At 36.5% G+C, this 21,516-nt stretch overlaps 2 protein-coding genes across 2 annotated transcripts; one reads left to right on the top strand and one right to left on the bottom strand.

Moving 5' to 3' along the window:
- The first annotated feature begins 4,350 nt into the window (after positions 1-4,350).
- On the top strand, positions 4,351-7,081 carry LOC112174484 (putative wall-associated receptor kinase-like 16). The gene is made up of 3 exons (XM_024312261.2): positions 4,351-5,332; positions 5,447-5,611; positions 5,754-7,081. The coding sequence occupies exons 1-3, from the start codon at positions 4,450-4,452 to the stop codon at positions 6,965-6,967; spliced, it is 2,262 nt and encodes a 753-aa protein (XP_024168029.1). The 5' UTR covers positions 4,351-4,449; the 3' UTR covers positions 6,968-7,081.
- LOC112174483 (phospholipase SGR2) lies at positions 7,036-16,521 on the bottom strand. The gene is made up of 22 exons (XM_024312259.2): positions 15,973-16,521; positions 15,795-15,895; positions 15,533-15,703; positions 15,212-15,364; positions 14,840-14,911; positions 14,608-14,760; positions 13,885-13,935; positions 12,910-13,080; positions 12,555-12,704; positions 12,344-12,409; positions 11,692-12,240; positions 11,496-11,574; positions 11,292-11,413; positions 11,017-11,089; positions 10,615-10,717; positions 9,981-10,074; positions 9,843-9,905; positions 9,503-9,551; positions 9,181-9,284; positions 8,299-8,345; positions 7,596-7,780; positions 7,036-7,509 (listed from the first exon to the last, which is right to left on the bottom strand). Exons 1-22 carry the CDS (start codon positions 16,175-16,177, stop codon positions 7,505-7,507), a joined length of 2,766 nt encoding a protein of 921 aa, XP_024168027.1. The 5' UTR covers positions 16,178-16,521; the 3' UTR covers positions 7,036-7,504.
- Positions 16,522-21,516: the final 4,995 nt, after the last annotated feature.

Below are 21,516 nucleotides of genomic sequence, written 5' to 3'. Positions count from 1 at the left end.
ACGGAAATCTGTGTGTTTATAGTATTTCACACGGACATCCGTGTGAAATACATTTGCATTTACTACAGACATTCGTGTGAATTTACCTCGGTAACCCAATAGCTATCATCTATTGTTATTTAAATATTTACAACAGCACCCATAGTAATCCGTGGGAATATCCAAATATTGAGCGGGAATAAATCCACGGACATCCGTGTGTAATCCGTGTGCGATACATATATATTTACCACTGATTTTCGTGTGTATTTATCTCGGTAATATATAACTGTCATGTTAATTATTGTTTACACGGAATTCTGTCTCTATTCTATTTTTTCACACGGAATTTAGTAGCTAATTTTTCTTTTCACACAGATATCCGTGTCTACATTTTACACAGATATTCGTGTGTTGCTCATTTCACAGATAATTCTGTATTAAACACTTATTGTAACGGAATTCTATAGCTAATAGAGTTTTTCACACGGAATTCTGTAGCTAATAGTTCTTTTCACACGGATTTCCGTGTTAACATTGCACACAGATATCCGTGTGTATTACTCATTTCACACAGATGTCTGTACCAATAACCGGTCAACCCTTTAAACACTTCTACTTCCCTAAGGGGAGCCGACCCTTGAGGAGATAAAATTTCAGAAATTTTTACATTAGTTGATATAGCTTCTACCCATGAGAGCATGAGAGTCTACAGATCAAAAAAATAAGATACGAGTGAGCGGTGATGAGCATATTAGTTTTATGTAGTATTTAAGGTTTAGGGTTGACCTACTAGATCGAAACCCAAACGACGACGAAAATAACTGAAATTTTGAACACAACCATTTATTCTTATCATGATAACATCCTACGGTCGATTTTGATAAAGTCTATTTCCTGCGCATTGTTGCTTATAGAATGTATACTTTTCATTATAACTAATAAACTAGTTATACCACATTAGTAGACATATAAGAATTTTGTGCAATCCAAAAAATAAAAATAAAAAATTGATAAATTTGACATTACTCATCTATTTATAGCGTATTAATAGGTACGGTGTAAAAAAATTAACTAAATCCGTCGTTCTTTCAATATCAAATAAGTGGTTAACCTTATATACACATATACTTTTTCACACGGAATTTTGTAGCTAATTGTTCTTTGCACACGGATATCCGTGTGAAAAGGTTTTAGTTTTTACAGAGACATCAGTTACTGTTGTTTATTCACACGGATTTCTGTGTGTAGTCTCCTTTTTCACACGGAATTCTGTAGCCCATTGTTCTTTTCACACGGATTTCTGTGTTAACATTTCACACAGATATCCGTGTGTATTACTCATTTCACACAGATGTCTGTACCAAAAACCGGTCAACCCTTTAAACGCTTCTACTTCCCTAAGGGGAGCCGACCCTTGAGGAGATAAAATTTCAGAAATTTTTACATTAGTTGATATAGCTTCTACCCATGAGAGCATAAGAGTTTACAGATCAAAAAAATAAGTTACGAGTGAGCGGTGATGAGCATATTAGTTTTATGTAGTATTTAAAGTTTAGGGTTGACCTACTAGATCGAAACCCAAACGACGACGAAAATAGCTGAAATTTTGAACACAACCATTTATTCTTATCATGATAATATCCTACGGTCGATTTTCATAAAGTCTATTTCCTACGCATTGTTGCTTATGGAATGTATACTTTTCATTATAACTAATAAACTAGTTATACCACATTAGTAGACATATATGAATTTTGTGCCATACATGTGATAAAAATTGAAAATTGATAAATTTGACATTACCCATCTATTTATAGCATATTAATAGGTATGGTGTAAAAAAATTAACTCAATCCGCCGTTCTTTCAATACCAAATAAAGTGGTTAACCTTACATACACATATACTTCTCTAAGGGGAGTAAAACCACGAGGAGATAAACTTTTCAAAATTTTTACATTATTTGGTATACCTCATATTCATGAGAGTATGAGAGCTGACAGATCGAAAAAATAAGTTACGAGTGAGCGGTGATGAGCATATTAGTTTTATGTAGTATTTAAGGTTTAGGGTTGACCTACTAGATCGAAGCCCAAACGACGACGAAAATAGCTGAAATTTTGAACACAACCATTTATTCTTATCATGATAACATCCTACGGTCGATTTTGATAAAGTCTATTTCCTACGCATTGTTGCTTATAGAAGGTATACTTTTCATTATAACTAATAAACTAGTTATACCACATTAGTAGACATATAAGAATTTTATGCAATCCAAAAAATAAAAATAAAAAATTGATAAATTTGATATTGGTATTTGGTAATAATGTATTAATAGGTACGGTGTAAAAAAATTAACTCAATCCGCCGTTCTTTCAATATCAAATAAGTGGTTAACCTTATATACACATATACTTTTTCACACAGAATTTTGTAGCTAATTGTTCTTTGCACACGGATATCGGTGTGAAAAGGTTTTAGTTTTTACACAGACATCAGTTACTGTTGTTTATTTACACGGATTTCTGTGTGTAGTCTCCTTTTTCACACGGACTTCTGTAGCTCCTTTTCACACGGATATCTGTGTCAACATTTTCACACGGAAATCCGTATGTATTACTCATTGCACACAGAAATCTGTATCAAATACTTATTATAAAGGAAATTTGTCCCTCCGTAATTCACATAACAAACAAAATTAATGATCCCGAAATAAACTAATTTCGGATTTTCACACAGAAATCAGTGTGAATTGATCTGCACACAGATATCAGTGTAAAAATATTTTATCATTTACACAGACATCTGTTACTATTTTTTATTCACACGGATTTCCGTCGATATTGTTATTATATAAATCACTGTAGGGCTCAATTATGTTCTTTTCACACAGATATCTGTATCAAATACTTATTGTAACGGAAATCCGTCCCTCCATAATTCACATAACATAAAAAATTAATCATTTCGAAATAAACTAATTTATAATACGTACAGAAATCAATGTGAATTGATTTTCACACAGATATCCGTGTGAAAATGTTTTTGTTTTTACACAGATATCTGTGACTGTTGTTTATGCACACGGATTTCCGTTGATATTGTTATTGTATAAATTATTGTGGGCCCGATTATGCTCATTTCACACGGATTTCTGTGGCTTTTAACTACAGTAAATCCGTGTGTATTGTTATTTTGCTAGTAGTGACCTTAGGAAGTAACTATCCTTAGATAATTAGCGGTGCTTGATATGAATTGTATCTGTTTATATTTCTGATTTTTTCCATAGAACAGAAAAGTTGAATCCGTCACTCCCATTGATATGTGTATAGAATTTCATGATGTCCCACTACCTATGTACGAAGTCATGAGTTCAAGTCACCATGGGGGCAGGAGTGAAACCATTTGTTCCACTTTTTTTAAAGAAAAAAAGAATTTCATGATGTGAACCAAATTTACATTATTATGTACAAAGACTTCAGATCCAAGTGCGAAAACAATGATCCATGCGTTAATATTTTGACAAACACTCGGATAGTTGCTTGAAGTTTCATGTGAAAAATGGGCATGATCTCCAACTCTCCAAGTCGATTCCTCGAAGTTCAGATAATTAATCAATTGGTGGGCTCTACACGCATCCATAATTCACGCACTAAGATCAAATTCTTCAAGTCAATCCTTCAGAACAGCTCGTTCTGCTCCAATCAATTTCTGGGCGGGCCTCTTAGCCCCCGAAGACAAGCTTAGATTGACCAGACCTTAAGGCACCCATCGCTCTCTTCAGAATCTAAGGGCATAAATCAATTAAGTAATTAATATCATTGACATACTTTCTCAACCATATGCTTGATTGATTAATTGCACAAATGGGACTGTGCTCTAGCCATACTGGGATGCATGAATTTTTCTTTTGTGAAGGCAAGACTAAGAGAGCCGCATTCATGCATTATATTTGCTTAATTAATTAGTTAGAAATAGTAGTCTCTTATTATACTCCTAGCCTGCATGCATGTGCCCGGCTCTTGGTACATTTTGACGCATTTTTACAAGAATTTTGTCACCATAGCCTTGCAGAACATATAGGAGAAAATTCAAGGAGCTGGCCAGCCATGGCCAGGTAATTTCTTGGTAGTAGATGAAGTACTGTATGTGAGACAAGAACTCACAGTCATAATTCATGCTGGACCATGATGCTGCGTACGTACGTAGGGTTACCGTCTTACTGATTAGGACAGTCAACTGATCAAGATGCTGCGTACGTACGTAGGGTTACCGTCTTACTGATTAGGACAGTCAACTGATCATGATGCTGCGTACGTACGTAGGGTTACCTTCCTTTCCGAATAGAGAGACTCGAGCAAGTCTTCCTATCTCCTAGCCGCCATTAAAAGGACCATAACTCTCTCACAAGTTTAATTTCCACTCCCAAATTCCTCGTTCCAACAATAAATGAAACTAGCTAGCCATGTCTATGAGGATAAAGAAAATGTTTTTGCTGCAATTGGTGCTGGCTGCAATAGAGGTGCTACTAGTATCATCCCAAACAGTGGATATTACAAGAGAGGGTTGCCAAGACAAATGTGGCAATGTTAGCATTCCCTACCCGTTCGGAACAAGAGGGGGTTGTTACCATGATGAGGATTTCCTCATTACTTGTAATAGCACAAGTTATAACCCTCCAAAGCCATTTCTGAGAAAGGGTAACATTGAGGTCACAAACATATCCATTGATGGTAAGTTGAATATCATGCAATACATAGCTCGAGATTGCTACGATTCATCTGGTTTCCGTATCAAGAAAAATTCTGCATCGACCCGCCTTTCAAAATTCATCATCTCCAACACCGATAATAAGTTCATTGCAGTTGGATGTGACACTTACGCAGGAATCCAAGGCTTCCAGGGCAAAATCATGAAGTACACAGGTGGCTGCATATCGACATGTGACAGCATTGATTATGTTGCCAATGATTCATGTTCCGTTATAGGGTGTTGCCAGACATCAATTGCTAAAGGTGTGAGCCATTTTGATGTGTTTTTGCACAGTTACCAGAATCATACCGATGTTTGGTCTTTCAATCCATGCAGCTTCGCCTTTATTGTGGAAGAAAGCAAGTTCAACTTCTCCAGAGCTATGCTCATGGATTTAAAGGATGTAACAGTACTTCCTGCTGTGCTTGATTGGTCAATTGGAAATGAGAATTGCAAGCAAGTTGAAGGCAAAATGATAGCTGGCAGCGCGTGCCAGGGGAACAGCACATGTGTTGATGTCGAAAATGGGTCTGGATACCGATGCAAGTGCAAGGATGGTTATCAAGGGAACCCGTACCTCTCTAATGGTTGTCAAGGTATCCATCAATCATATTCTTTTTTCGGTTTACCATAAAAACTTTGCAAGTCTGAAGAGAACAATGTTGAGAATACTAATTCATTTATCTTGTATTGACATTTAATGTGTACAGATATTGATGAATGTGAGGATCCAAAACTCAGTAACTGTGCACAAAAATGTGTAAATACAGAGGGAAATCATTACTGTTCTTGCCGCAAAGGGTACCATGGCAATGGTATAGCAGGGGAAGAAGGTTGCATAGCTAACAGAACATTAGTTGTTCAAATCACTGTTGGTGAGTAAAGTTACTCAGCATAGCCTATTGTTGATGCTCCATTTGGTTATATATGATGGTTCAGAAATCAACCAGAGAGAGCTTATGTTTGATCATTTCTGAAAGCTATAGAGGTTAATGCTCAAAACTTTTGGAAATGCAGGAATTGCTGTCGGCCTTATATCGTTGCTAACGTGTTGCTCTTGGCTATATCTCGGCTACAGAAGATGGAAACTCATGAAGCTGAAGGAGAGATTCTTCAGACAAAATGGAGGATTAATGTTACAACAACAACTTTCAGAACGACAAGGTGGTGCCACTAACCAAACTGCAAAAATCTTTACTGCAGAAGAACTTGAGAAGGCCACCAACAACTACCATGAGACTAGAATCGTTGGCAAAGGAGGCTACGGTACAGTGTACAAAGGAATTTTATCAGATGGAAGAGTAGTTGCAATCAAGAAATCCAAATTAGTTGATCAAAGCCAAATAGAGCAATTCATTAATGAAGTACTGGTGCTTTCCCAAATCAATCACAGGAATGTGGTGAAGCTTTTGGGTTGTTGTTTCGAGACAGAAGTCCCACGACTAGTTTATGAGTTTGTCACCAATGGAACGCTATTCGACTACATCCACAACAAAAGCAAGGCATCCAACTTTGCTTGGGAAACTCGTTTAAGGATAGCTGCAGAAGCTGCTGGAGTGCTATCATACTTGCACTCAGCTGCTTCTGTCCCTATTATCCATAGAGATGTCAAGTCCACAAATATACTTTTAGATGAAACCCTCACAGCAAAAGTGTCTGATTTTGGTGCCTCCAGATTGGTACCGTTGGATCAAACTGAGTTATCGACAATGGTACAAGGCACGCTCGGGTACTTAGACCCTGAATACTTTCAAACAAGCCAGTTGACTGACAAGAGTGATGTCTATAGCTTTGGGGTTGTCCTTGTGGAGCTACTAACAGGAAAGAAGGCGCTTTCGTTCGACAGGCAAGAGGAGGATAGAAATCTAGCAATGTATTTTCTTTCCGCACTGAAAGAAAACCGCTTGGTACAAGTGGTTGATGAGTGTGTTCTGAATGGGGCAAATGACAAGCAGCTCAAGGAAGTTTCTAACCTTGCGAAGAGGTGTTTGAAAGTGAAAGGAGAAGAAAGACCAACCATGATGGAAGTAGCAAGCGAGCTTGAGGGACTAAGAAGGATGGCAATGCATCATCCCTGGGTTAATAATGATGAATCCAATGCACAGGAGAATGAAAGCTTGCTTGGTGAAATATCACTGGAAACGTTTAGTCATGGAGGTGGTGGCGATACGAGTTCTGGGTATGATACAATGAGGAACCACATCATATTACCAGTAAATGATGGGAGATAATTGTGTTATTGTTTTGCTAGGCCTGCTGAGTCTATTCTATTGAAATGCTTGAACAGTATTAGGCAAAAAGCAATGCAAGGATGAAGTGTTCAATAAAAAATAATTTACTTTTTCTGGTCCATGTATTTTTTCTGTGTATAATTCCTGACTAAATAAACTGACAATATTCTCGACTTAAATATCTATGGACAGCTCTTTTGCATGATTCCATTACAAGCCATTTACATCCCTCTAAAACTAATTTAGTTTAGCATGTGAGACGACGTTTCTTTTATGTACACAAACGCATAGATCTGGTGTGGACATATATCCAGCTATGAGTCTACATCAGTATGCACCACGCCCACCACCGCCCACCAACCCTTCCCACACTTCTCCCTAAGGGAGCTAAGGGCAGGAGCTACCAGTACCGCAGACAATGGGTTGAGTTCTTGAAGGACTTGGTTTACCCGTCAACCCTTGCGGAAGGTGAAATAGCTTTGGACTGCATGCTCTGACACAATGGGTCATAAAAAATGGTTCCCCACTGTAGTATCATCATCCTGCAAAACATGGAAGGAAAAAGCTATGTTACAACTCAAGACGCTCAAAACCTTCTTATATTTCTTTGAGAAAATTCTGGTCATACTTCTTTCAGAGAATGTCAAAGGAAGCTCCTCATCTACTGTCCCTATTTGATCTGACCAGCCAGGGAAACCCATCTTATCTTTTGAATTTTTCCTACTAGATTCTGCAGGTAAGTTGTCTTCATCTATACCGCGATACAAGTGTTTCATTATGAAAAGGGCAGTATCGTAATCCCTCCAATAGTTTCTGCAGACAAAGGGTTTACCAATCAAATGACGGACAGAAAAAAAAAGTAGATGTGTTTTATAGACACAACAGACTGGAGGTACCACATCGATATACATTCATATGCTTATTGAAAAAAAGGACAAAGATAATATAGAAGATCTGACTTTTTTTAACAGTTCCACTCGTAAAATTATTACCTCTTTTTTTTTTTTTTTTTAATTGATAGGGATCACTTTATTCATGGAAATACAAACAGAAAAGGATATGCTTCTGAAAAGCATGAGTACTGATAACTTGGTAAAAAAAACTTATTAGCTATCTAAAATTATAAATAAAAGTCAATTTTCAATATGAGAAACATTCAATGAGGGGTTAATTGATAAATTCTATGCTAGTGCAGAAGTATGCATGACAGTTTGCATCAATCATACCATGCTTGGGTTGATAAATAAAAAGGAGAAAAAAATTAAGAAAAACAAAAAAAGGAAACAATAACAAGTTCAATTGTACAAGAATACATTAAAGCGGATACTTACGTATGTGCTCCAATTGCAGAAATATATGGATGTTCAAATGTCTTGTCCTGCATTATCAACACAAACTTAAATGAGGAATCAGAAAAAGTAGCTGTACTAGTTATATAAGAGAAATAAATATTGTGGATCTAACTGAGGTTAAGGAAAGCAACAAGGCAATAAGGCATTCAGTCATACATGGGGGGGGTGAATATTTAAAGCAGAAAGAAGGACCTTTAAATGAGGACTGAGCATCATCTATATATCCAAATAACTTATCACTTGCATCTTTTGTATGTCAATCACCTTTAAATTCCTTAAGGGTTCTAAGTTAGTAAATACAGCATTCAAGTTCACCACTTGTGAATTGACAATTGATGGTCCATGCAACAACATATGCCATTGCCACACTAACTACCTCTTCAAATTTAACTTTTTGAACATTATTCACTTGTTCGGATGGTATTTTATATCACCATAAGAAAGAAGAAGCCGGAGAAGGAACAGTAACAGCATTATGATGGCCAATCTCTTTTGTCAATCTTTCTCTCCTTCCCCTCCCCCATTCCAATCTAAGGCCTATCCTGATTCCCAACCCTAGTGTGGTGAGAAAGAAATTGGTGATTTCAGCACTAAAAGGAATTTGAAAGTAATTGCATATTCACACAGGAAGAGACATGCAATTTCAGCACTAGAATAATAACTTATTAGTGCCAATTGAGCACTTATTACTTATTAGCGCCAAGCATATGGGAGAAAGAAGTTGCAGAGCATATCTCTGGAAAGACAAAAATGAAAAATGAGACTGTGGATGCACAAGCGTGTGTGTGTGTTTCTTGTGCCTGAGTGGGTGAATGCTTGCATGTATGTCTATCAAGAGTGAATGGGTGCTGGGATACACACTTGAAGCACATGATCTATCCGTCCTTCTTCACTTCCAGTTATCCTTTCCATCATAAGAGTACCATATGATCTCTCCTCTCGTTCTTCGGCATTTTCTGCTGCTTCTGTGATTTAACAAAAAAACAATACAAATGCAGTGATCTTCTGAAAAAAAGTGATGGATAAGAATAGTATTACTACTTTTTATTATTAATAATTTATTACTATTTAGGGTTCAAAGTTTAAATTCCAACTCCCAAACTCTTTGTTTTATTTTTCCTCCATAATACTAAGAGATCCTTCGTTCTATATATCACTTGAAGTAAAACAAAATATCTATCACCTTCTAGGCTTTCCGTGTTTCTTGACTGGCAAACTGTCAGAACTTTAACCTGTACAAAGAGAGCAAAACCCTTAGGTTTGCAATAACTTCTACACATAATAGAACCAAAGCATACATGTAATCGAATAACTTGATTTTGTGCAACAAAAAGACTGATCAAACCCTAACTCTAATTTGTTTTATTTATGCAATCTGATTAAGAAATTAACAACCAACACATATGAGTATTTCTAAACTGGGGATTGCATAATATCATTGTATGGACATAAATAACCATTAAGTAGGCAGTTGACATTAAGAAGAAGATGGTATCAACTTTGAAAAGTATAACGGAACTCACTTTTACAAAGTTTAGATGATCCATTATTGCTTGAGAACGAGCAGCTAAATCATCAGTAAATTCCTGCACTTTCAGAGTATGAGAGAGAGAAAGAGAGAGAAAAGTCTTCCACAATTCTGTATATGCTAAAATGCCTACCTGAAATCCAATATGCAACCTCTTTCCACCTTTGTGGTAGGGTATGATAACAGGTCGCTTGCCGAGGTATTCTTTACACACAAGTGGCTCTATTCTGTATTTAAATACGATACAAGTTATCTCAACCGTTCTAGATCCGACATGATTGTATAAGAGAAAACAAGAAAATAACAGAACCATCAACAAACACACTATTGAAAAGTATAACTTCTTTTAGATATTCAAGTGCAAATGTTCATATTAAGCAAAAAGATGACTGAAAGTGATCTTTAGCTGTGTGTGACTCCAGATTTAGCAGTTACAAGTCTTATTAGTTTGACATATATGTGATCTCCAATGCAGATGCTTCGTTACACTAAATATAATTAAAACTAATATAAAACCTATCGCAATTATAAGAATCTGCACACACACACGGGCATTTTCAAAATGAATTTTGGTCTAAGAATTTTATAATAGATTCTGTCACTCCAGTCTTTGTTTCATGTCATTTAAGCTACCATGTGACATTGATCCACCGAGTAGTTGCCTGTATAAGCCGTATCACAAAAGAGAAATGATGTTTGCTAATGTGTTGGTGCAAATTGGATTTCATATTAGATATTTGAATCAAGAGAGCTGGACTGCAACAGACCTATATGCAACAGGATCAAAGGGGTGAAATATGTTGAACATTTGCCGACAAGCTGGCATCTCCTCACTTATATTTTCCTCTTCCCAATAGTCTTTCCCCTTGCCTGGAATAGAGAGGAATTAGAGCACATTAAATCTCTGATGTAGGTCTCAAAAACATAAAACATCTAAGCTACCAAATCTGGACAGCCACAAGCCTAGCACCATACTATGACAACAAGAATTACAGAAGAACCCCCATTAAACAGAATCAATACAAATCTCAGCATATATCTAAATTCTAAACCCCATTGCTAACATATTGTATCAGCATATATGAGAATTAAACTATTCTGTAGAGAGAGCTATATCCGGGCAAGAACCAGCAAGTAAAGCATATTAAGACATGTTCATTCATTATTACCAATTCCAATACGAATATTACGAAGGGCCAGGAAGACCCCAAGGGGTGATCCAACTGCAAAAAATGTATCAACCTGAAATATGAATGAGTTAAATTCAATGAGTGACAGAGTCCATAAAAGATTATATCTATTTCACCATTTGTATTCAAAGAATGCCATCCAAATTATTTTAACTTTCAAGATAAATGAATTCAAAACTTTATTTCTTTGCATTTGCTACTCTGGCAGTAACATGAGTACACAATACAGGAATATATTTCTCCTTTTCTTGCACCTTGAATTCAAGTTTCGTGTATTTGATATAAGGGGTATAACTCTGAATTGAGCCCTCTTGCCTGGGAGGCAATTTCTCCGATATGGATCTCTGCGGTGTAGTTGCAAGAACCTCTTCATTTTCTGTGCAGGTTATGCATATTATTGCACAAGAAACAAAAGGTAAATGAAATGAATAAAAGATAATACACATATCAGAAATCACCTTGATACAATCCTGGACTACCATCTCTACCACCACATTTGGTTTCCAGTTCTGCTATTTTGGCTTTTAGAGAATCAATCTGGATCAGAAAAAGAATATATATTAATAAAAACACAAAAATCCACTGAATATATACCTAAACAAAACGTTCATAAAAAAGGCCAGGCAGAGTATATCATCTCTTTTTGTATCTCACCTCCTCCCTCAGCGATTTGACTACTTCGTCTTTATTGCTCGTTTCTTCACATACTTCTTCAACCACTTTCTCTATGTGATCAACTGGGACTCCACATTCCATTCTAGTAGTTTCATCTGAGATATCCTGTTTAAACTTGTCGCCAGATTCGCAAACTGATTCATGCACATAATTGTTACCCTGTGTTTGTTTCGAGTCCATAGACCTTGCATTAAACTCATTCAAATCTGATGTCTCACAACTCGCAACATTACACACATCTATAGCATTTCCCTCCTCATGCATTAATAAAGTTGGTTGTGCATTCAATTTTCCTTCAAGAATTGAACCCATGTCATCAGTTTGATTATATACAAAAGAGACTGCATCTCCCAAATTAGTAAGAGAGTCATCGGTAGGTGATTGGTTGTTCATATCAGGAGAAGATTCTTCATTTCTAGCATATTCTTTGTACATCCAATCCATTGGAAATGGGGAGGACAAATTCTCTTGATGACAAAGGATATCATAAGAGAGGACACTTCCCAAAGAATGACCATATATGGAAACCTACATGGACGTAAGAACAACTTGAGATCGCTAAACTTGATTTCAAACTATTATGGCTATCGCTTAACTAAAGATATTAGTGAACTGTCTTTCAACCACATACCTTTCCATCATAACCTGGGTTCCTCCTAAGAAATTTTAAATACAACCGATTTAATTGGTTGGATACCTGGTCAGGAGAAAAAAATATTGAGTGCAATGAAGACACTACCAGTTTATTTCCAAGAAGACATTCAGAAGAAACTAGACTCACAGTATCATCACAAGTATATAAGGAAAATATACTGACAATCTAATAACCAAGTATGCCCTACCGAGTTAATGATGTCCTGACAATATATGGGGCTCATGTAGTATAACACATCATGAACAGTCGCACTCAGCATGACACGCAAACCCTTCACACCGTCTAAAGTACATTTTTCCACTGCAGTTTCACCACTAAGCTTCAAACCCTTTCTCCACTGAAATGCAAATACCAGTAAGTTAGAATATAATACAAATTGTATCCCACAGAAATGAGACAGGAGAGTGATGTTATCATACTCATTTTACATGGATCACAAAACTCTCCTGTCTCATGCTTTATGAGACAAGAGTTTAGTTATCATAGAATAGATATCAAGTTGATAGATATGGGCTAGACATTATACGAAAGAGATAACTTGCCTGGCATGGTATAAAAAGAACCCTCTGACTATCACGTTGGAGTGAAGTAAGGTGTGTTTCGGCAAGACTTGCTGTTATATGGTGGAAATTACCGACGTCATCAACCAAATTGGATTTTTCCAATCTTTGACCAATACCATGAACCATGAACACAAGATGTCGAACAGGAACCTAAACCAGAAATGCAGCATTAAACATTATCACTTTTACAAGCAAACTGCAGCAGTAAATGTTATCAGCAAAAATTAAAAATTAAATAAAAGAGAGTTTACTGTTACAAGCAGCTGATTTAGGAAAAAGATTAACAACTCAAAAGACTGAAACAGACTCAGGACAAGCACTTTTCTTATCTTCTCTGAAAAGTTTTTGGGTGAATAAGTTTATGCGGCCTGTAAATCAGAGCAATCACCCTTAAAAAGCATTTGTGACTTCGAAACTGAATATCAAGTTATTCTTAACCTAAAAATGATAATCTTATACACAAAAGGCAGGATGATTCTAAAAATATGGGTCACATGATGTTCTACTTCAGGGATATCTCAAATTGTTTTGAGATTGGCATCATATAAATCAATTATAAAACTAGTCAATCACCTACGCATTAATCCACATTACATAAATCAATTATAAAACTAGTCAATCGCATACGCATTAATCCACAGCCTACACACTTTACTATGACAGGAGTTCAACGCCACCGACTACCCAGGCCTTGCAGTGAAACACAAAATGACAACTCGTTGACTTGCAGATCAAGGGAGCCATTCACCCTGCTATGTGTTTCTAGTTACAGATCAAGGTATTCATTCTCCCAGCTATTTGGTCAGAACTATATATCACTAAGATCTGTGTAACTTCATTTTTAGGGAAAAAATGCATATATTATGCAAAGGTTCTATGATGAAAAGAATACTTCAGAGGAAAAAAATCCAACAAGCAGAAATACATCTTTCTTTAAAAGTGAAACAATCATACCTGTGAACAATAATCATCCATTTTCTCCTCCTTCTGCTGACGTAATTCATTCTATTGAAAAACAAAAAAAAGCAAGGGGATAAGTTGCTTTGTATAGGACTCTTATGTAGAAACTGATAATATTATCTTGGTGGAAATCAGGACACAACAAGACTGGGATGCCAACAAACCATAATTAACATATACTGTTATGAAACTCAGGAGACAATCACACATTCTGTCTTGACACTAATGACAACATTCATGTGCTACACAAGATCTAAACATAGCTGCCTAATGAGACCCCATTCCAGTTGCTTCCACCTATCTATCAAGACCAAATGCAAGTAAACTCGAGAACTATCATGGTGTCAACATTAATTGTTGCTATTGTCTTTGCAGCCTTTTTCCTTTTCTCTTATTGGCATTATAGAAAAGATGAAATTTACGAGTACACCAGCTCTTGAACAGAATGCTGACTTCCACTAAACTTCAGATCATCCATCTCATATTCACACGTCCAGCATATACCAAATTATAGACACCAATAGATAAAAATGACATCAAAAGAAAAGCTCACACAGAAGTAACAGTAGATACGTGAATCAATAACAAATATGCATTAGTGGGATACTCAGACAAACTCCGAAGAATCTGAGAGTTGAATCAAATATTGGAAGAAATGTACAATCTTGTAAAAAGAAATTGAAGGAAGATCACAACTTATGCCCTGAAACCACTAACCTGAGTGGGTTTTGGAGAGTGAGATGCAGAATATCCACGCCGTAACTTAATTCCATTTCCGCTGAAAGAAATGACATTAGAAAAACCAGAAGCATCTGCATTGAGCCAAGCCTCCCAAGTATTATCTTCTCCAGTGAAAAGCACATGCAATCCCTAGAAGTGCATCACCAACTTGTGTTTAAGAATTATTTAATAACCTATAGAAAATTGTATGCAATACCAAAATCCTTACATAGATAGAGCCTTGCAAATCAACTCGAGCTGCAAAAAGTCCAGAAGGCTGAAAAGTTCTGCGATGCCAAACCTGCATAAGAAGTCAAATTTCATCTCCTTATGCTAACCACCTTGTAAACCAAGTGAGGCTGCTACTATGAATTCTAATGAATGAGAGTCAATCAGATCTTCATACATGTAGAAACATGTAGAAGGTGCAGACTGCAACATCTTCATACAATCCATGGATCTAAAATTTGGTATATTTCATATATAAATAATCCCCAGATTCTACATAAACTTAGGCAGTTACCACACTCTCAGACATATAAAATCTGGAAAATGAGTACAATATGTAGATAAAAATAGCACATCTCAATAAGAGGCAAACCTGGCTGCGATATGCGATTTCCAATTGTTCAGCAACATCTTCACGAAGAGGCAGCCAATCAACCCCTTTACGAGCAAACCAGTGGCCTCTTAAGACACGCCGGTTTTCTCCATCCCAATAAACAGGGAAACAATGCCGCTTCACTAAATCTACCTGCAGCAATTATTCAACTCAAATGATTATCCCAAAACTAGTAGGAGTTGGATTATTTCTAGTTTAAACGTTGCCGTTACTAAACAACAAAGTATCTTAGATGCTAGGACATTCCAGATATTAGCTCAAATTTTTCCATATGAGTCTAGTGAGGAAAAGAAGGCATACTTCATAAAGCCCTCCCTTAACAGGGACACCGACTCTCTCTTCTTCCTCTTCATACAATGGAACCGAGCGAGCCTTCTCATCCACTTTCTTACTGGAACTAGGCCGCTCTTTCGGACCTTCACTGCATTCTGCATACTCTCTCCACCAAGAAGAAAGCAACTCTTCCTCCCTCTACATTGTGCAAATGAAACCACCATCTAATCAAACCAATTCCAACAGAAACATCTCAAATTCAGCTCTAAATCATAACAAAACAACCAACCTGCAAAAACGAGGCCTCAATTGCCAGAGAGTCCCTCATGCCGAAACGAAAATACTCCCCCTTCCCCACTATCTCAGTCCTCGGAACTGAAGCAGCCAGCTCTGCAAATCACAGAAGCGAAAATCATCAATTCCGAAACTCAGTAGCTTAACCTGGATGTTGACCAAGCCCTAATTACCATTCTCTCCCAGAGGGACCTTGTTAAAGTACCACCGGACGTCGCCACCGTCAGAAGGGCTCAAAGTCTGCGCTAGATACTTCTGGTGGCCCTTACACTGCTCAATCTCATCTTCCAATCTCCGAATGTTCGACGGCGTGTTCTTCAGCAAATCGGGGAACGACGACGACTCTTCGGCCGGACGCTGTGCTCCGGAATCCGCCATAATCACAAGTGCCTTGAAACTCTGGCCGACTCTCTCAGCAACTTGACGGTTGCATTACAAAACCCTAGCGAGAAATCGAAGCTCTGATATTATTGATCAGAGTGAGAGCGAGAGAGGATTTTTTTCAGAGGGGAATTGGGAATTGGAGAAATTGTGGAAACCGAAACGGTAGAGGAAGCAGGAGAAAGTCGAATGCAAAACCCCAATTTGTGCGGGAATTGCAGAATGAGAATAGTGTGGAAAAATCATGACCGGGGAAGAAGAAAGGAAGCGAGATTCTTCGGAGGAAGGAATGACAGATTTGAATGGCAGGTAGGTTACAACTGCTGCACATCACTTTGGCGGTTGCGTGCCACTTCCTTTTTCTTTCTTATATTTTTTCTGTTTTTTTTCAAATTTTTTTATTTTTTTTCCTTCGACCATCGTCCGTTTTAGATGAGTTTTAGCGTTGTAACGCAGAGATGTTCTCCGATTCAGTAACTAATTAATCGAGCAAGAAAATTATCTCAACCATTTTTAGATATAGATCTAATGGTAAAAAATCAAGCGATTCAAACTTTAAAAAAATTCACCTTTAAATCTAAATTCGGAAGTGATTTGGTGTAATTTCCTTAATGAGAAGTACTAAGTGGGTGGACATTATTAGTTTAGTGGGATCATTGCTCTGTAAATGTTGACGTAAATAAACCTTATTTATTTTAACTTTTGTAAGTTACCATCGATCTGAGATATATTATTATATCGTTTTTTTTTTTTTTTTGATAAGAAAAGAAAAACTATTTAAAGAATGAAGTCTCTTGGGCAACCAAAGTTTACAATATCAAAAATTAAGGCTCTATAACCCTCACTTGGGACCCTATCACTCCAAGACATAGGAGAAGCAGCATTATGTCTTAAATTTGCAATAGCATCAGCTACAAAGTTTGCTTCTCTATAAATATGCTTAAAGGTAATTTGAGAGAAGGAATTTGCAATGGTTCTAATGTCTTTAATCAATTTGAGTAGCCTCCATGGGGGAATCACCATTCCTGTAACTGCATCAATAACCAGCTTTGAGTCTCCTTCAATTTCAACTCTTGTAAAACCTTTGTCTTTGGCCGCAATTAAACTATCCCTGAGTGTAGTAGCTTCTGTAACAGGAGTAGAAGAATTGCCAACACACTTGGTTACAGCAATAACTAGTCTTCTATTATGGTCTCTAATAACGAAACCACTAGCAGCTGAATCTCTTCTAACTGAGCCATCAAAATTGATTTTAACAAAAGAACTAGGAGGAACAGACCACTTAATTGTGGTTGAAAGGTTTGAAGTTTTTGCTCCACTAGTACTAGTGTTAAGATCAGCAAAGTTTTTCATTATTGCTTCAACTGACATAACAATTGACATAGGATTGACAGAAGCTGTTCTGAAAATAACATCATTTCTAGGCTTCCAAACCTGCCAGCATAAAGTAATAATCTTTGCAAACAGGTCAGCATTGTAAGGTTGCAGTAAAAAAAAGTTCCTCAAAAACTTTGAGATATCCTTCCTCCCAGTCTACTGGGTGTTAATGTTTGCCAGCCTCCACACTTCCTTAGTGAATTCATATAGCCAAACAAATGATCAATAGTCTCATTATCTCTGCTACAGAGAAGACACGAGTTATCATTAATAATCCCAAACCTGGAAAGTCTGTCCCTCATTTTGAGTTTTCCTCTAAGCAACATATCATTATATCGTTAAAATACAATTGTGGTAAATACCTTGAACCATGCTTACATGAACCTAACTCAATCAATACATGTATTAGAAAATTCATACTCAACAAATTTGTTTACTAAATTGGAACCTAACAAGCTCAGCTCATGCAGCAAATATATAGTGTCAAATATATGCTCGCCATACTTATGCGATACACATGTTATTAGTAAAAGAATCAAAACGATGAAGTTTAAAATGGCTTAATACCTCAAACTTATTTGTTATATGAAGTGCATAAAAATGCATTTCTCCTATAAACACCACAACAATCACCTTTTGAATAAATTGTTATTGCATAGAAAAGAGAGATTTCAATTAGTGTTCAAATAATTGAAAAGGAAACCTCAAAACAAATGGCTTGCCATTTAATAATTTGTGTTCACTTACTTTTTGTTGATATAAACATTGGCAAACATGGGTTTGTATATTGCTCTAAACTTCTTAAGCATTAAAACAAATTGGGTTTTTTACTTCAACAGTGTCTAAACTCTTCGAGGACTTTTAAAAAGATACCTGAACTTTCAAAGTTATCAATGTGATACCTGAACTCATTTTTTTTATCAACGTCATACCTACGGGAAATTTCCGTCACATAACAGTTAAATTTTGCATGTGTGACCCACGTGAGTCACTTAATGAGGGTAAAAAGACTGATTTGCCCTTAAAAAAATTGTTTTTTTTAATTGTTTGTTTTTTAAATTTTTTCACTCTCTCTTCTTCCTCACTAGTTTTGCCTGTACGTTTCGCCGGAGAGAATCATCTCCCAAGTTGAACAAGTTTCCTCTGTTGCCATGGCCGACCTGAAATCCATAGCCGAATGCATAATCTCCTCCGATTACGCAAAGGTGTGCGTTCATATTTACAAAATCATCATAAGCTCGAAGTGGAAGGATTCGCCTCTTCTCGGATCCATAAGGAGGTCCTCGAGCTTTAGAATCTAAAGAACCCTAATTTTCTAATCTTGTTCAAGAATTCAAGGTCACAACTCTTCAATTGTCTATAGAGAATTGAATGTCAAACCAGAATTGTGACAATGAAATCAAAGAACCCTAATTTGAAGATTTGCCCCAATTTTTTTTCACTAACCGAATGTAATTCCTCAACCCAAAAACTACACAAGCCACCATTAATCCAATTGGAACTGAACGCAGAGGCTCGGAATCGTCGCACCAGACTTCCACCCCGTGATGTTGACGCCGGGGAGCATAACTGCTCTAGAAATGAATAGGTGCTGTGGTGTTAGCTTTTAGTTACTATAATCCCGAGTTAGTCACTCCCTTCGTTCGAACCTCGGCCCAATTGGGTAACACAAAGCTCCCAATTTGAACTAGCATGGCGGTCTAAGCTTGAACGGGCACTAGCTCATGTTTTATGATGTCAGCGATGCATCGATGAAGCAAGGAAATCAGCCGGCGATGGTGGTTTCGACAGAACCCGTAAACACCCAAAAAAATTGTTGGCCTTCGATTTCCTCTCCACGGTCGATGAATGGACGAACCACGACCACAGAGATGTCAGCGACGGCGAGACAATGAGATTGGGACCGGTGCGTCGCGGTGCGGTTGCCGGAATCCCCAGTTACGGTCGGGTTATGCTTTCGCGTATTTGGGCCTTCAACCGGATCAAAGATCCCAGAACATCTCTAGCAAGCTGCACAAGAAGGTCTGGATCGCCGCCGACGATATTCTCCTCTCTCTCTCTCTCTCTCAGAGATCCATCTGTGTGGAATCTCAGGTGGTATAGTCTGAGGTCTCGATCTTTGTTCCCTTTCATGGCTGATGGCTTGTGCAAAAGTCATTTTTACCCTTATTTTTTGCCTCACGTGCAGGACACGTGGTCACAGTTAACGGTTCCGTGACAGAAATTGCCAGTAGGTATGACGTTGATACAAAAAATGAGTTCAGGTATCACATTGATAACTTTGAAAGTTCAGGTATTTTTTTAAAAGTCCTCGAAGAGTTCGGACACTGTTGAAGTAAAAAACCCAAACAAATTTGAACGTGATTAAGTCTCTCATGGAACTCATGAAGCATGGAAACTAACTTTAACATGGCTAAGTCTCTCATGGAATAACTGATGGAAACTTATTTGAACATGATTAAGTCTCTCATGAGATAACTGTTCAATTTTTTAAGGATTAATTTCAGTTTACCCCCCTGAGGTTTGGGGGTGTCATCATTTCACCCCCTCTACTTTCAATTTTGAATTTTTACCCCCTAAACTTTTCAATTTCAATCAGTCTTGTCTAATTTTTACTATTCCGTCCAAATTGGATGTTAAGTTTGACTTTTGAGGGCTAAAATGGTCATTTCAACATAAAAAATTTAAAAAATATTTTTGTTTCTGTTATTTATTTATTTATTTATTTTTTTCTTCAACCTATACACCACAAATTATAATAGGTTTATAAAAAAAAAAATATATTCTAGGTGGTTGAAAGCCGCTAACTGGTCTACGATATTTGTAATATATCTCCGATAAAGTGAAGAATTTTAAGATATATCCCCAATAAAGTGAAGAAATATCTGTTAAAAATAATTTTACACTTTATCTGTAAATAAATATCTGTATATCCCCAATAAAGTGAAGAAATATCTGTGTAAAATCATTTTTGGTCTGCGATATTTTTGATATATATCCAATATTTATCTGTAAATAAATATCTGTAAAAAATGATTTTACACAGATATTTCTTCACTTTATTAGGGATATACAGATATTTACAGATAAATTGTAGATAAAGTGTAAAATCATTTTTTACAGATATTTCTTCACTTTATTGGGGATATATCCTAAAATTCTTCAATTTATTGGATATATATCACAAATATCGTAGACCAAAAATGATTTTACACAGATATTTCTTCACTTTATTGGGGATATACAGATATTTATTTACAGATAAAATGTAAAATTATTTTTTACAAATATTTCTTCACTTTATTTGGGATATATCCTAAATTCTTCACTTTATCGGAGATATGTCACAAATATCGTAGACCAACGAGCGGCTTTCAACTACCTAGAGTATTTTTTTTGTTTTTATAAACCTATTATAACTTGTGGTGTATAGGTTGGAGACAAAATTAAAAAAAAAATGAAGAAACAGAACAAAAAAAAAAAACTAAAAAGCAGGAAAAAAGAAAACAGAATTTTTTATATTTTTTTATGTTGAAATGACCATTTTAACCCTCAAAAGTCAAACTTAACGTCCAATTTGGACGGAACAGTAAAAATTGGACACGGCTTATTGAAATTGAAAGGTTTAGGGGGTAAAAATTCAAAATTGAAAGTAGAGGGGGTGAAATTTCACCCCCAAACCTCAGGGGGGTAAACTGAAATTAATCAATTTTTTAATGATTATGGATAACTGTATACTTTATATACTTCCAATAAGACCATTTAAATTTATTAGTTATTTGAGTTTTGTTTTATTTAGGCAAGGATATATTAGTCAAACCATATATTGGTGAATCCTTTGACACCAAATGAATGACATCACTTTATAGTAGTACAGATTAGTCGAGCAACCCCTTTGACTTGTTTTAGGTTATACTAGAAACTGTTCATACCCTAAGGGCGTGGAAAGTAGGTGGCTA

Source organism: Rosa chinensis, chromosome 6, assembly GCF_002994745.2.
Source record: "Rosa chinensis cultivar Old Blush chromosome 6, RchiOBHm-V2, whole genome shotgun sequence".
Lineage (NCBI taxonomy): Eukaryota > Viridiplantae > Streptophyta > Magnoliopsida > Rosales > Rosaceae > Rosa > Rosa chinensis.
The sequence above is the reverse complement of the archived record's forward strand: the minus strand, read 5'-3'. Positions and strand labels throughout refer to the sequence as shown.